General features: G+C 49.0%; 1 protein-coding gene across 3 annotated transcripts in view; it reads right to left on the bottom strand.

The window, feature by feature from the left end:
- The window catches only part of BOC (BOC cell adhesion associated, oncogene regulated), a 264,043-nt gene that overhangs the window by 27,232 nt on the left and 221,110 nt on the right, over window positions 1-15,701 (bottom strand). For 2 of the 3 annotated variants that reach the window (XM_060010636.1, XM_060010634.1), the window contains 2 exons: window positions 14,174-14,334; window positions 13,208-13,486 (listed from right to left, as the gene is read on the bottom strand). In XM_060010636.1, the coding sequence (XP_059866619.1) occupies window positions 13,208-13,486; window positions 14,174-14,270 (376 nt within the window). In that variant the 5' untranslated portion in view covers window positions 14,271-14,334. Of the gene's footprint in view, window positions 1-3,075; window positions 3,416-13,207; window positions 13,487-14,173; window positions 14,335-15,701 lie in introns of those variants that run through there. The other variant, XM_060010635.1, reaches the window with a different exon arrangement.

Below are 15,701 nucleotides of genomic sequence, written 5' to 3'. Positions count from 1 at the left end.
TGATTCATCTCTATGGCCACAGTTTGCTTTCTAGGCTGAACCAGTGGGTCCTGGGGGTCAAGGTGAGCTCTCTCATGGATTCCTTCCTTTGGGTGGGTGCAGGGCCTTCTGGGCTTTTAAAGAATTATCTCATCGTTATTTAATTTTGTGTTGGTGATAACCAACACACACTAAGTTGCAAATTCCTAGCGGGCAACCTATTGATTTTGCACTCTGTGCCCCCGCCCCAAGCCCCACTACACCGTCTTCAGGATGCACCAGGCTCACTTAGTCCTTGTTGAGTGACTAGTTGGGAAGGCTGTGCCCAAGGCCAGCTTGGTGGGCATGCATACTGTGCAGCCGTGCCGGGCCCTGCGCTTGGAAGCCTTTCCCTTTGCACTGAGCCCCACAGAATATGGAGCCCAGTGTCGGCTGAGCCTCTCAGCCAGGAGAGCGGATGTGTTTTCTCCCGGAGAGAAGGGAGGGTGGACTGCCTGGGCTCAGCGTGTTCTGGCTGGATGTTGCTATCTGCTTTCCCAAGCAAGGCACTTCAGCAATGCAAAGGTCTTAACCCTCCTCAGCACAGGGTGTGCCCTACCTGCCGAGTCAGGAGGCTCCCCACAGAGTGAGCTGTGAGCGATCGTGAGCTCAGGGGCACCTGGAAAATTCCTCAGTCACTGAGAAGCACTCTCATGCATGCTCTAATAAATCTAAAAACTACTCCACCAAGAGTTTCTGAGTTTTTGTTTCACCCTTCTCCTTTACCTCGTTCTAAGAAAATCTGCTTCAAGCAAGAATGTACTTAAGCCTAACAGATCATTTTGCAAAAAAGATGTGAGCAACGGAAAGGAGTCTGGGATCAGAACACCATCTCCAGCTTAGCCCTTGGCTTCTGCCCCATTGTAATTGAGGTCTTATCCGTGCACGGAGCATGCTGTCCTCCATGTACCCACCTCACTGCCCCAACACTGGATAACACTATGCACTCCCCCTTAAGCCCCTCGTGGTGCCTTCTGCATGCTCGGACAACCCACTGCTGCCTTGGAGACAGCAGGCTGCGTGTGCAGTAGTGGGGGCACTGGTCAGCCATGGCCCCTCTGTTCTGATGCCTACATGTGCACGACAGCCCATGCGGGCAGGACCCAGGACACCCCAGCTGGGCTTCCAGCTCCCCACAAGGGCCGACTGGCAGGCGAGCCTCCTGGCTTCAAAACAAATAAGCAGCAGTTGGGTCCTTGGCCCTGTCCCCCCAAAGCTTAAGCTTTAGCTGTTGCTTCACTAGACAAATGCTCCCAATTTGGCTGCTGGAGCAAAAGTTGAGTTTCACTAAAAAGGGATCAAAGGCAGAGTAATGAAGTGATGGACGATCTGAAAATCAGAGCACCCCCTCTTCTAGCAGTTCTGGGCAGGAAGGAGGCCAGGCAGGGGCAGAGGCTTTGTGATCAATAACACTCTAATCGGCCACCAGATGAGAGGCAGATGCGGGGAGATCTCGTTGGCTGCATATGAAGGGAAGCAGCCTGTTCTCAGGCCCCCTTGTCTGCAAAGCCAGTTTCCTGAGTCCCTGGGCTGCTCAGAGCGCCTCGCTGGGAGTAAGGGGCAGGCCCTTCAGTTACAGATGGGGTTAGCAGGCCTCAGGCCTCGCTGCACAACGATGCATCAGGTTTCCTGGGGGAAATGGTTTGACAGGACACCTGCCCTTGCCTGTTGGCTGGTGTGTTTGAGAAATCCATCAGAGGAATGTTTTTGCAGCTTTAATCCTCTTACCTTCCCCTCAGACCCTTCTTCTGCATCCCCTCTTTGTGTATTCTTCCAACTATTTTATTAACGGGTTGGCGCTAATCAAATGCCAAGGGGCTCACTCCTGTTTCTCAGCTCTCAACAGGTCAGAAGCCCCTGGTCCTTGAGGCCATCTCTGGGTTTATGGACCTTCTTTATTTGTCACAGAGCTTCGTGCTTTCTGAGAAAGCCCATAACATCTCAGGCTCCATATGGAACCCTGCCCGGTTCCTTGACTTCTAAGCACGCAATTTCTTAACGGAACATATATCTTCTCATATATCACTTCCGTAGGAGCCTTGGATACACAGATTACAGGGATCTGTTCAGACACAAATCATGCAATATGCTCTGAGTTTCCTCCACATTTACAGGGTACATCAGGCTCCTACCTTCTTAGCTGTGGGGATAAAAGGAGGAAAATGAAAACTTTCAGAGGCGTGTCGGGTGTGGCTGCCATCACCAGGATCATATGCGAAACTACAAACTGACAAATTCCACCTTGAGCCCCTTCTGAATTTCTTTCTCTCCACCTTCTAGCCTGATCCTTCCTTTATGAATACAAGGCTCAGTAGATCTATGAATTCAATGACAATATTCAGTGTATGTCTGTTCATTCTCGTAACACAAAACTGTCAATCTTGATGGTAGGCTCATCCTCCAGTTTTTATAGACGCTACCTGTCCCGTCACGTGGTACACTGCGCCTCCGCAAAAGGCCCCCAGTGTGATCACTAAACCTAACTTTTACTTTCAGGGAGTTTCCTTATTTGATCGTCTTCTCCCCGAGTTCCTCCCTTAGGCTGAAAATTAAAGTTTGCTTCCGTTTAAGAAAGAAGTCAGGTAAGGCGGTGCCTTCAGGTGGAGGCTGCCTGGATTTACCAACATCCCCATCTCCCTGAGCACTTCCGGCTTTCAACGCATTTCTCGTACCTAGTCAGTCCCGTCCTACCCTCCCGCCTGTTCTCGGGGAGCACAGGACGAGCCTGCATCCATCTGCCGAGGCTGGATGGGATCCACCAGATCGTGAGGCGACTGAATTGGGCTCACTTGGCAACGCTGCCGGGCGGCTCAGCAGCCTCGTGGCCGTCGGCAAGTTTCTAGGCTGACCGATCATTCTACCCCCCAACTCTCCTGGCCGCCAGGCCTCAACTTGCCCCTGTGCTGGCTTGCTGCGTCTACGGCCAGTGTTACAAAAAGGAAAAAGAGCTTGCCTGATGGAGTACCCCAGTGACATGCTGACCCTGTGGCCCATCCCTGCGTGTTCTGACAGGCAGCAAAGGTGCAGAGGAAGTAGAACCAAGCGCCCGGGGCTCACCGCTCTACCGATGGACTTGGAGGCGCTGTCTGAGCAGGGGAAGGGTCCTAGGCCTTGCCTCCCTGTGTGGGCTCTTGCGATGCAGGGGCTCTCCAGTGCCCTGAACTGCTTCACGGGCGGGCAGAGAATCACAGCACGACTTGATCTCCAAGTCACCTGAGGAGCCATGGCCTGGCACGACCCCGTGGTCAAGCCTCTGAAAGGAAGTGCGCTACAAGTGGAAAACCACGGTGACGGACTGCAGAAGCGGAGTGGAGGCTGGGTCCTGACGGTGTTCCTGTTAGAGGTGGGACTGCCTGGATTCCGGTGAGTTGACGGGGTTTACTGTGGGATGGGCGGGCCTCTCAGACGCCACGCATTCTGGGTAGTGACTAAGCCTATGACTAGTCCATAGCCCTGGCACACAGACCACTGAAGTCAAACCCAACTGCAGCCCACACGGCTGGGCAAAATCTGCATATTCTGCAGTCGACATCTGGCACGATACCATTCCTCCAGGCACCACTGATTCATTCACTCAGCCATCCAGAAGCTGCAAAGATACCGAGAAGATGAAGACGTAGTTCCTAACCACACGAGCTTTACTCTAATACAAAAGACAGTTAAAACAACACACAAGGCAGGGTACAACAATTCGCACGAGTGGTGTACCCAGGCGTAGTCCCTGCCACCTTCACCAGCATTCCAACCTCAGTTAGGTTACCTCGATCTCCAGAGCAACTTAGAAAGGGGGTTGGTGGAGGGAGTAACCGTCCCTTTGCAGGCTGGAAGAGTGGACAAATGCATTTGCTCTCTTCAGGATTTTTTTCTGCCTGTTCAATTGCATAATTTTGGCTCCAAAGCTGTCTCCTGACAGCCATGGAAACGTGACATGAAATTTCTCACACACACTTTCTGATGAAAGCAAGGCATGCTATTTAAATAAAAACAGTTTCTATGGGGGAGAGAAAAACCTTGGTAGATGCCAAACATATTAGTTGTTAAATCTTGTGTTTCTTTCTTTTCTTTTGAGTTAAGGTGGGGCGTGCACCTAGATTGGAGCAGTGGGAGAAAGCTGAGGTTGGGGAAGAGATGAAAGGCCCAGAGGGAAGAGAGCAGAAGATCAGAGTCAAGACTGGAGGTGGGGAGGACAGGAGAGAGGGCATAAAAGGAGGGGTGCGAGAGGAAGAAGGAGGAAAAGAAAAAGAACCTAGTTTGCAATGTCATTAAATGATTTGCAGTAAACTGGCCTAATGCTTCAGGAATTTCTTGGCTTGAACCAATTAAAAATATATATTTTTTAAAAGACATATGAGAATGAGAAATGTTATTAATCGTTGAACACAAACCAAGGATGGGAGCCGTTTCTCCACTGAGTCTGGCAGGCAGATCAACAGAGAAGATGTCTGTAGACCATCCCATTTATTTGACTCCAGTGCTGCTGTGAAGTAGGGCTGGCTAGCACAACTGGGGAGTTTCTTTTGGACTAGACGAAGGAATAAAATGGTTTGAAAACATACACTGGGGAAAGAGAGAAGAAGGAAAAAGAAGATTGACTTGCCAGCAACCCACATCACACATATTTCTCTGATCAACCAAATATAAACTAGAAACTTAGCAATGGGAAAATTAATGTGAATGCCGGTGGTCTAGACTCATCAGAGCCAGAGCTGCTTCCTGGCATGGCCTTTGGCAGGCTGGCGGCCTGTACAGGAAGAGAGAGAGGAGAGAAGACGGAGGCGTTCAGAGGAACAATGGACGTGAACCCTTCAGCGTGGCCTTTACAAACAGAATTCTAGGTGGGAGAGGCGGGGGCACAGTCTGAAGGCCGTGGGACCCACAGTGGTTCCCACTTTCCCCTCCACACACCTGGGAACTACGTAGTCCTAAAAGCAGTAATGACTACCCATGTCATCTGCCCACCCTCTCTGACAGTGTCCCGTGAGGCATCTGGTAGGACGTGGAGCCACTTCCACTGGCGTCTCCCTTCAAACGTTCCAGAGTTTCCTCTAAAAATGCTTCACGCTTCTGACGTCCATCAATTTTTCTAAACCCTTCCTGAATCTATTTGTATTTTCAGCCTGTTTATATCCCAAGATGTTGCTTCATCCTTTCTTGTTTACTTTCTCAAAAGTTTTACTATGTCATAGTCTGGTGAAGAAATCTTTGTTCACCTTCTGCATGCCCTTTCTGATCTTCTAGACTTCAAACACATCTTATCTGGGAGTCTGCCTCTCCCTAGACATTCACCGAAGGCCTCGCCTGTGCCAGGCCCACTGCTGTGCAGCAGTGTGGCGGTCACAGAGGTGAAGGGCAAAGAGACGGTGGCAGGAGAGGCCTAGAGAAGTAAACTCGGGATGGTAGGGATCCGCGAAGAGCGGACCCCACTCCACACTTGGGGGGTCGAGGGGGTCAAGAAAAGATTCTTAGAGGAGAAGATACTTGAATCTTGAAAACTGAGAAGGAATTTATTAACCCAAGGGAGGTGGGAACTCTCTGGGGAAGAGAACGGAAAGGAGGTTGTTACAGGTGGACGGAGCGCCATTCCAAAAACCAGTGCAAGACTAGCTGAGGAAATGGCAGGGTTGCTGGCTCTGGAGTGGGAGGTAGGGCTGAGAGGGAGGCTTAAGTGTCACGCTGCAGCCTGGGTCTTACTCTGTGATGCCTTTTCAATGTTTTTAAGTAGAAAAGGAACGCACTCACCAAAAATGAAGCACAATTTTCCCTAAAGAAAAAAACATGCTGTTTCTGCCTTAGCAAGTTTTTTTTTTTTCCTTTTGCTTACCTTTTTTTCCCTCAGTATTAAGTGATAGTCCTTTATTTAGATTTGAACATTTTGTCCCATTTGCAGGACAGACTCACTATTCTGTAGTTCCTGGGACTATTACCAGATTCCAAAAATGGTTGCAAGTTTAAAAAATAAGATCAGGGTAGAAATCCCTACACACACAAAAAAAGGAGAGCCAAGGAACTCATTTGCTCTCCTGATTCTTTTTCATTTTAAAAGAACCATCTTGCATCATGTTCTTTAGAGGTTCCAGTGATTTCAAGCAAGCTAATCAATCCTCCCCTTGTCTTCCTGCGCAAAAGGCTTCTTAAAGTCTGTTCTGGCTCACTGAATCTATAGTTGTACCTGCTTAAACACACTGTGTGGTCCTTCCCTTTTCTCTTAGCTTAGAAAATGAACCTAGGATTTTATTTAAGCATATGGGTGTGTGTGCAAAGAACAGACTGAGGAGAGGAGTGGGGTAGGTTAAGAGTTCTAAGCGTGTCCTTGGGAGAAGATGCACCTTGGAACTGAGCCCTCTTTTGGTAAATATTGACGGTTGCTAAATAGAGAATTGGAACCCTGGCTGTTTGGGGCAGTTGCTGCCATAATGCCCTGAGCTAACTCCACACATTTGTCTGGGCACCTGTGCCAGGCCTACTGGGATTAGCATTGCCAAAGCCATTTGAAGATTTCACCAGAATACCAGGGGAAATTCTTGTGAGGTGTGAATTTCTGCCTGTATCCACTAGAAAACAGAAAGGGTTAATGTGACTTTGGCCTAAAGCTGTAAGGTATTCCTTAGTCATCTCCTATTTAGGTACTCAAGTTGCTTAGTACCTTTTAGGTTTAAACTGTCTTTCAATAATTTTCTTGTCCAACTGGCAAAGTAAAATACACAACGCTTACGGCATAAAGCAGTTGGATTTCAAGCTCAGGTTAGTTCTCCTTTTCCAACTATACCACCCTGTGGAGCTGTCTCTCTGCCTCTCCCAGCAACGGCAGATTCACACTCTGCCTGGAGGGCATCTTCAGACCCAGCTTTCAGCTGCAGACTCCTTTCCCCTCCTAGGGAAATACAGCCACTGGGTGATTGTCTCTCTCTTGCTACCTCATCCTAATTTCAGGATCTGACGGAACTCACTATGGAATTATCTGCACCGTCCAAGAAACTGCACTGGGCTTAGGTCTAAGTACACAATGTAGAGAGCTGAACTTCGTTGTTGAAGGTCTGAGAAAGGGATGTGAGGACTCAAAAAATTAGAGAGAAAGGTTGTCCCTCACACATTCTTCAAGGCTCAACCCTGAGTCTTCCTCAATCCCCTGAAACTGAAATGAATCACTGTTCGCTTGAGCTCCCATTAAAATCTGTTTATATCTCTATTAGGCAACTCATGGGTCTGACTGACTTGCTTTATGGCTAACAGGTAAATGCAGTCCACCTTCTCCATCAGACTAAGAGGTCCTCAACAGGAGGGACCAGGTCTTACTGTGCTGTTGGCAATTCTAAACACTCCCCAATTCGCAGGACACGAATCTCCAAAACACCCAGATATTGAACTCAGGAGAATGGCTGGTTTGCTGGTTCCCTAGTGGGACTCATGACTCTCCAGCCTGCCGGCTAGCCCTATGGATTTTGGACTTACCAGCCTCCACGATCATGTGAGCCAATTCTTTAAAATAAATCTTTCTCTCCCTTTCTTTTTTCCTTTCTCTACTCGTCTTTCTCTCTCTCTCTCCCCATATGTGTGTGTGCATATAATTATATATGTTCTCCATAAAATTACGTGTGTATATATAATTATATAAGTGTGTATATATATTCATATGTATGTTCTCCATAAAATTATATGTGTTTATATAATTATGTGTGTGTGTGTATATATACATACATGCATTTTATATATATATGTGGGGGGGGGGAGATTGGCTCTTCTTCTCTGAAGAACTCTGACTAAAAACAAGGATAGGGCTTCCCTGGTGGCGCAGTGGTTGAGAGTCCGCCTGCCGATGCAGGGGACACCGGTTCGTGCCCCGGTCCGGGAAGATCCCACATGCCGCGGAGCGGCTGGGCCCGTGAGCCATGGCCGCTGAGCCTGCGCGTCCAGAGCCTGTGTTCCGCAATGGGAGAGGCCACAACAGTGAGAGGCCCGCGTACCGCAAAAAAAAAAAATAAATTAATTAAAAAATAAATAAAAGCAAGGATAAAGGAAGCTAGAAATGTATTTTTTTTAATGTCGACAGCAATCCTTAATGGCCTATTCTAATTCAGGGTCACAGCACAGAAGACCTTAAGGAAGTGTCTGATGGGAATCAGAGCTGGGGAGCTGAGTAAGAAGTCATGGCTTCTGTTTGTGGAACTCACAAGGCCAAGGGCCAGGGTCGGCCCATCCTGCCAGCACAAACCAGCACTGTCTCCTTGGAACAATAAGCAGCAGTGAGCCAACACACGCATAAATGGGCAGCTCTGCGGGCTACACTGACAACATATATGCAGTGACACTACGGGCTGCTCTCAAAGGTGGCGGGGAGGTGGGAACCCAGGTTGGAGAACATGTCAGTAGGGGAAGCTAAGAACTTCACAGGAAATGGGTTTGCTCTCTCTTCCTGATAAGCCAGTCCTCTCTCTTGGCTCTGGCTGTGACGGAAGCTTTGCCCCTCCTGGGCTCTGTCGTCCTAGGGCTGCTCCCAGAATGCAGTTGGGCAGCACAGGGTTGGGCACCGGCCTCAGAGCCTTCTGCAAGAGGATACTCCACGGATATGTGCTGACCAAATGGGTGAGTGAATAAAGTCTGGAATTCATAAAATGCCTCAAAATATTACTATCATATACTCTCTCATTTGATTCTCTAAAAACCAAAACAAAACAAAACCATAAGATGGATGATGTAATCATTAGTGTGCTCATTTCACAGTTGTGGCAATCTGAGAAATCAAGTGACTTGCCCAAAGCCACATTAACTCTTAAGTGGCAGAGTTAAAACTTAAAAAAAAAAAAAAAGATCCTCGGTTTAAGTTTCTTGTTTTTTCCATCATACCAGTTGGGCTCTTCATTTCACTCATGGGTTAAATTATGGTAACAAAGGGCCCCTGTCCCCTTCTGACCTTTCCTCAAAGGCACAGAGTCATGGACACAGCTGCCTAAGGGGAACTCCTTCCTTTCCTGTCAGCTGTCTTGCCTCTGATCTCTGATGCCAGAGAAGGATAATTCAGGAGTACGTGACTGGTCCTAGGGCTTAAAGACCTTACGGAGGGGTTACATATTGGCTGCCAATTAAACCAGCACCAGCATAAGACTTCACATTAGCCTGAGGACTAAAATCCCCAGATATAGAATTACTACCCAGTTACCGCCTATTTTATTTCCAACTATGACTAGGACCTAGGGATTATAGGATAACTGGGAGAATTAACTGAAAAGATAGAAAGAAGGTAAAAATGAAGAATTATTAGGAGTTTATGTGAATGGTAGATGAGGAGCGGTAAGGGGTCGGAAACAGCTTTCACGCTGCATGCCAGCTCTGAACTGGCTGTGATTACGTGCTGTGCTGTGTGGAGAACAACGCTAAGGGTGCCTCGGGGGTCCAGCAACAAGGAATGCGGTGTCCACGGGCAACATCCGCTGTTGGTTCAGGCTCACAGAGTGCTGGCGCCCGGGTGTGAAGCTTGTGAAAAGAGAGGTAAGGGAAAGAGAGGTAAGAAAGGAGAGCAAAGTCAAAGCATTTCAAAAAGAATTAGACAACATGGTCTGAAAAGAGGCATTAGCAGCAAGAGAGATTCACCACAAAGAAAGCTTAAGTGAAAAGGGAAAAAAAATCGCCACAGAAGAGAGTGGGAAGGGCACCTCCACAGAGAGTAAGAAAAGCAGTTCTCCACACAGCCAGGACCACCTGGAGGAGAGGGTGGGAGTGCACAGGTGAGACTTCAGGTGGTCCCATTTTACCTGAAGAACACAGGCTGATGTCACCAGGCAGGGGTAAAGTTCAAGTGCACCCCCTTGCATCAGAGTAAAAGTGGTCTGGACCAGGGAAGTTCTGCCAGCAGCCTCCTCCACATCCCTGAATCCTCAAGCCAGGTCTTAGCCCCCATCACTGAAAGCCCCCATCACTGAACGCCCCCATCACTGAACGCCCCCATCACTGAACACCCCATCACTGAAAACCCCCAGTGATCTCTAGGGTTTCACCGAGATGCAGGAGGCAGCGCCCTGCCACGGAGGCCAAACAGCAAGTACCCTGCCTGAGGATGAACATCTGAATGCACTGGGGAGAGGCCAGAGGAGAAGGAAGCCTGAAACACCAAGTGTGGGTGTGCGTGCGTGCGTGCGTGCGAGCGCCGGCACACTGCTGCCGGCCTCGCCTCTGAATGCAGAACGTGCCTTCCATAATCCCTTCTGCCGCTCGGCCTCCCTCGCACACCAGCCACCCAGCAAAACACAGCCCCCATTCTGCTCAGGAATGTGCTCTGGGAAACTTAATCTAGCTGCTGAGTCTGGGCCAAATCCCCCATGGCATTAACCCAAGCACAGCACCCCTCTCTCCCGCCTTCCCGCCACCCCGTCACTGCCTCCTCCAAGTTTGGGAGGCTGTAGGTTCCAGTCCACCAACTCCCTCTCCCCAGGACACAGACCCTCCAAGCCCGCTCTCCCCATTTCCAGCACTTCTCCATCCATCTTCTGGTCAGGCCCAAACATTTCTCTTCTGATTCATGCCTAAATGACAAGCCAATAGCTCTTGGTTTTCAAACAAGACTCGCCTCAGCTTCTGCACAAGCCCCCTCTTCTCTCACTGCGCCTTCTTGGGTTGCAACCAAACCATTCCCTTTGTCCTCACTGCCAACTGCAGATCCCTTTGAGCACCAGAGAAAGAAGGGGCCAGGATTTTTTTTTTAAATAAAGGCTATAAATTGTCTCTGCTCACACAGATTCACCTTGAAGTAGAAGGAGGGCTCCAAAATAAATCTTATACTCTCCAGCTCTCCCGTTCTCCAAACAATGAGAGGTTCAGGCTGGCTTGTGATCAGGCCAAGTTAGGGAGTCTCCCAAGTCTTCACAGACGAGGGCTGACCATTTGCAGGTGAGCAAACCTCCTGGAGGAGCGCCGTTGCTAAAGGCACAAAGGTTGCTAAAAGGCACCTCTCATTTGTAATAATGAACAACGGGCAAGGACCCGACTGCCCAGCCCTAGGAAGAGCGTTCAGAACACTATGGTAGAGCCACCCTGGGATGTTCTAGGGCCATGAGCAACTGTGCTCCTGCTCTGGAGGGGGACGGGGGACAGATTAACTAGGAGCGTGCCAGAGCGGTGGGTACACGGTACGTACACGCGAAAAACACATTGGGCTGTTCACTTAACATTCGTGCGTTTTGTGTACTTTACTGGATGCATTTTATACTCAATAAAAAAGAAAAAGTAAATCCGGTCATATGGCCAATGGAAAATGCTTGTCATACGATGTCAAAGGGGAGAGAATAAGGACAGAAACTGTATATTCAGTAGTGTAAAAATATAGGTAGGGATGAAGACCAGAAGGGTATACTCCAAAATGATGATGGTGGTTTTACAAGGACGGTGGGGAGACATTATGTTCCATATATTCTAAACTTTCTAGAGTCAATTGAATTATAATTTAAAAATCTACGAGAGAAGTATGATGGTAAGAAGTGTAGCTCTGGCCTCAGCCCTTCTTGTTATGACGAGTTGACCCCTGTCACCCTCCTCACCCAGCTCTCCCAGCACCCTGCCCCAGCCCACCAGCACACCTGGGGGGAGGGCCCAGCAGGTGGCCCAGGGCCTGCCTTCCTCACTGAACCCGAACCCGAACCCTAAGCCTGCTCCCCAGAGGCCTGGCACTCAGATTCAGTGAATGCTGCTGCAGCCACAGAGGCAAAGTGGCTACAAGATGCAGCCCAGCTTGGCCTCCCCCACTAGGGAGGTAGCTAGGGACCCACCCTGTCTTCCGGCCTCCTCTGAGAAGAGGGCAGGGCTGCTAAACTGGTTCCCCAGGAAACAGGAATACTGTTGCCAGCCTCGTTCTAGTCTCTATTCTACCACGAGAGTGAAGTCCCTCTAGGGATCTGGAAACCAGAGGGCAGGGCGGGGTCTTTTCTCACCTGCTTTTCTACTCCCCCTTCTCTCACCACTTTCTCCCCAGGACTCACGCCTCACACCTCAGGGACCCCAGCTGATGCTTAAGAAGCATCTTAGAAGCTGGCTGCCTTAGGTGTGACCCGTAACATAAGGACCACCAACCTCCTGGAACCACATGGTCCAGGAGGGTGATAACGATGGTGACATGGAAGCAGGGCTGTCCGGGATAAAGAGGCACAGCTAAGTCGTGAGGGAACAAGCTCAGGAGACCTTCTAAAAGGTTAAGCCCAAACACCATGGAACTCTCAACAAGATCCCCTGTTTCCTAGGCTCCAGCCACCAGGAAGGGGAGGTAATTCTTAATACTGTTGACCTTGAACAACATGGGTTTGAACTGCGTGGGGCCACGTGGCTGGGGATCTTTTCCCGCACAGTAAATACTACGGCACTGCATGACCCGAGGTTGGTTGGACCTGCGGATACAGAGGACCCCTTATGAGTTATATGCCAATTCTCGAGTGCCCAGAGGGTCGGCGACCCTCACCCTGAACTGTTCAAGGGCCAAGTGAACATCCTGGCTATAGACTCCATATAGAAGAGCAGGTGTTGCGGCTGCGCTTCCAAAATAAGCCTTTGGAAGTTTATTTAACCAGTCAAGTCTCATTTCCCATACGTACCGTGGGTAGAAAATCAGGTAATGTGTGTATTGAGCTTGGGCACAATAGTGTACCCAAGTGGTAATTATATATAAGAGTAGCATGAAGTCTTCTCTCGGCAGCCTCCTTGAACCAAAGTGTCACCTCATTTCTTCCTCTCTACCCTCTGTCCCACAGTTGCCTTTTCATTGTGTTCCACGACTTCTGTTTCAGGAATTTAGACTATGCCTGCCCCGCAGAGAGGCAGGAGGCCAAGGGGGAATGGGCGGGCTCTGTTCGGACCACACGTGGCCCTGTACATGCTCTGACTGCAACTGCTGCGAGGATGGGGGACGGGGGGCACAACGACATCGAAGACCACAGGGCGACCAAGTAGAAAGGCATGGCGTGGCCCAGCTCTGGGGCCCACAGAAACAGTTCAACCATGTCAAGTTTCCTTCTTTCTAGACGCTCACTCCAGACCCTGCCTCTACTCAGAGAGCACAAAGGTCCCCAGCCACTGGAGATTACTGGGCAGCCACCACTCTCTGATTGGAAACGTCAGCGGGCAAGGCCCCTTTTATGGTGGGACTGATGACAGGGGGTTTGATTGGGGTGGGGGACAGAGAGAGAATGGGAGGGGGCAGAGGAGCAGTACTCACTAGCTAGTGTCACGGTGGCTGGCACGCTGGCCACAGCCCCTGCAGGCATCCGGGCCACACACTGGTACCGTCCCACAGTGTGGTTGCTGAGGGCAGTGATGACGAGGGTCCCGCGGGTGATGAGGACGCCCAGGGCATCATCCGAGCCATTCAGCTCCTTCCCGTTCAGGCGCCAGGTGGTGTTCATCCAGGGGGGCTCCACCACGCAGCCCAAGATCACGGTTCCTCCGAGCTTCTGGACGGTGGAAGAAGGCTGGACAGTGACCTGAGGGACCTCGTCTGGAGGAAGAACAGGCATGTAGCGATGAACTGACACCCCCAAGAAACCAACAGCATGACCTGCTCAGAAGCACCGCACCCAGGCAGCCTTTCAGAGTTGAGCAACCCAGAGAGGAGTTGACCTTTCTCTGAAGAGCTCTGCTGACCTCGGGTCCATTTCCCCAACCTGGCCTTTTCCCCAGAAAGTAGACTGGAGTGGCAGTGTGGTGTGAAGGCAAGAGCTCAGGCTTTGGACCTGAACAGGAGCTGTGTCTGAATCCCAGTGCCACTGCTTCTGAGCCAGGGAACTTTAGCCTTTTGGGGTCTCAGTTTCTTATCTGTAAAATGGGACTAATAATATTTGTCTCACAGCGTCGCTGGGAAGCTGACAAACAATGCATGTAAACTGCCTGCTGTAATGCCCTATAGTTAAGTGCTCACTAAAAGGTAGTTCAGTCATTATCGTTACTCCTCCCTAGTATAAGTTTCAAATGATTAAAATACCAATATGATGTTACTGAGATCATTTCTCATCTTGTATTATTGAGCGTGTCCCTGAAGGTCAGTGGGAAGGAAATGCTCTTTGAAATCCAGGAGGAAGGAGGCCTTTTTAGAGGGTCCTTGTAGAATGCCTGATGATTCCCTCTGACACTAGGGGCAAAGTGTTCTTCCCAGAAGGGCCACTGAGAAGGCAAGGAAAACACTCACTCAGGTTTGCGAAGCAGCTGGCCATGGCCAAGAGGAGGCAAGCAAGTGTGACCTCGGACCTCTTTCCTCTCTGCGTTATCATCATCCCACGCGACATGGTGTGTCAACGTCCCATAAGCCAAAGGAGTCACTCAAAGAGGTACCGCAATCCCTGCTACACTCTGTTGCGGAAAAAGAGAGAGAAACGGCTGTGGTAAGAATGCCTGGGGCACCCCTGTGGTAGCCATGGGGCCTGGCTTTGTCCCCATGCCCCTGCTTCCATCACACAGGTGGTAACATTCAAAGTCTTGACCTGGCCGGCTGTTGGAAGACTAAAGAACATTCTCATGCCATTTCTCATCTAACATAAGCTGCTTCTAAGTTGCCCCTTTGAGCTAGAAGGTGATGTCATGGTAAGAAGGCCACAGCCTTGCCCAGTGCACCCATAGCAACGAGGACAGGAGAGCCCAGGACATGGAGAGGCGGAGACCGGCAGCCATGTCCCAGGCTCAGGGCAGTGAGTAGCCAGCACAGATGCTGGAAAGGATGCAGTTATCTTTACCATTTGCTTGCAGGAGGCTAGGTGCCCAGGGCTACGTGGCACACCATGCTGCTAGTTTGGACTACTGTGCGCAGTGCTGTCACAGTATACTGAATGCATGCTGCATCCCTCAGGTAGGGGATGCTACTAATGAATGAATCCTAAAGTCTCAGAGGCTCATGAAAGATCTCCTGTTTTGAGTCACCCCAGCTCTTCACCTACATCCTTGTCAACATTCTTTGATTTCCTGAAACCTACCAACCCTCCTCAGCTTGTCTAACCGCTTCAACTCCAGACACAAACACAGACAAAAGTCACTCAGCCAAGGCCCCTCTTCTTCTCTCCATCCCCTAGTGCTGAAATTCTGGTATTTTCCATCTCTACAAAATCTGTACTTTTTTTTTAATAGACAATTTCATTTTTATCTTGGTCTTCTGCCAGATCATTTTTTTTTTTTCAGAGGATCTCCTTTATACACATTCTTTTTGGCCCTGAGTCCTAATCAGATTATTTTAAATTTTAGTGACATAAAATTTTCACATAGTGAAACACACTCATCTTGAGTGTATAATCATAAATGTGCACAGGCCTAATACATTTTAAAAAAATGACAGAATTAAAGTGGAAATTAGGCAGTTTTATAATCATAGGGGCAATTGTGACACTTCCCTGGTAATAACTGATAGAACAGTTAGATGAAAAATTGTAGGGATATAGAAGATCTGAATAACAATGTCAAGCTTCCTGATCTAATTGACATTCATTAATCATTAGAGCCAACAACAGTATTCTCTTCAAGTGCATATGCGATGTTCACAAATGCAGACCAAATATTGGGCCATAAAATTTCAAAAGACTGAAATCTTACAGAGTATGTTACTTGAACACAATGAAATTAAATTAGAAACCAACAAAACAAGATATCTAGGAAAGCCCCAAATACTGGGAGTTAACACATTTCTAAATAACTTATGTATCAAAGAAGAAATCACAAAGGAAATCAGAAAA

This window comes from Delphinus delphis, chromosome 4 (assembly GCF_949987515.2).
Source record: "Delphinus delphis chromosome 4, mDelDel1.2, whole genome shotgun sequence".
NCBI lineage: Eukaryota > Metazoa > Chordata > Mammalia > Artiodactyla > Delphinidae > Delphinus > Delphinus delphis.
This window is presented reverse-complemented; position numbering and strand designations above follow the sequence as displayed.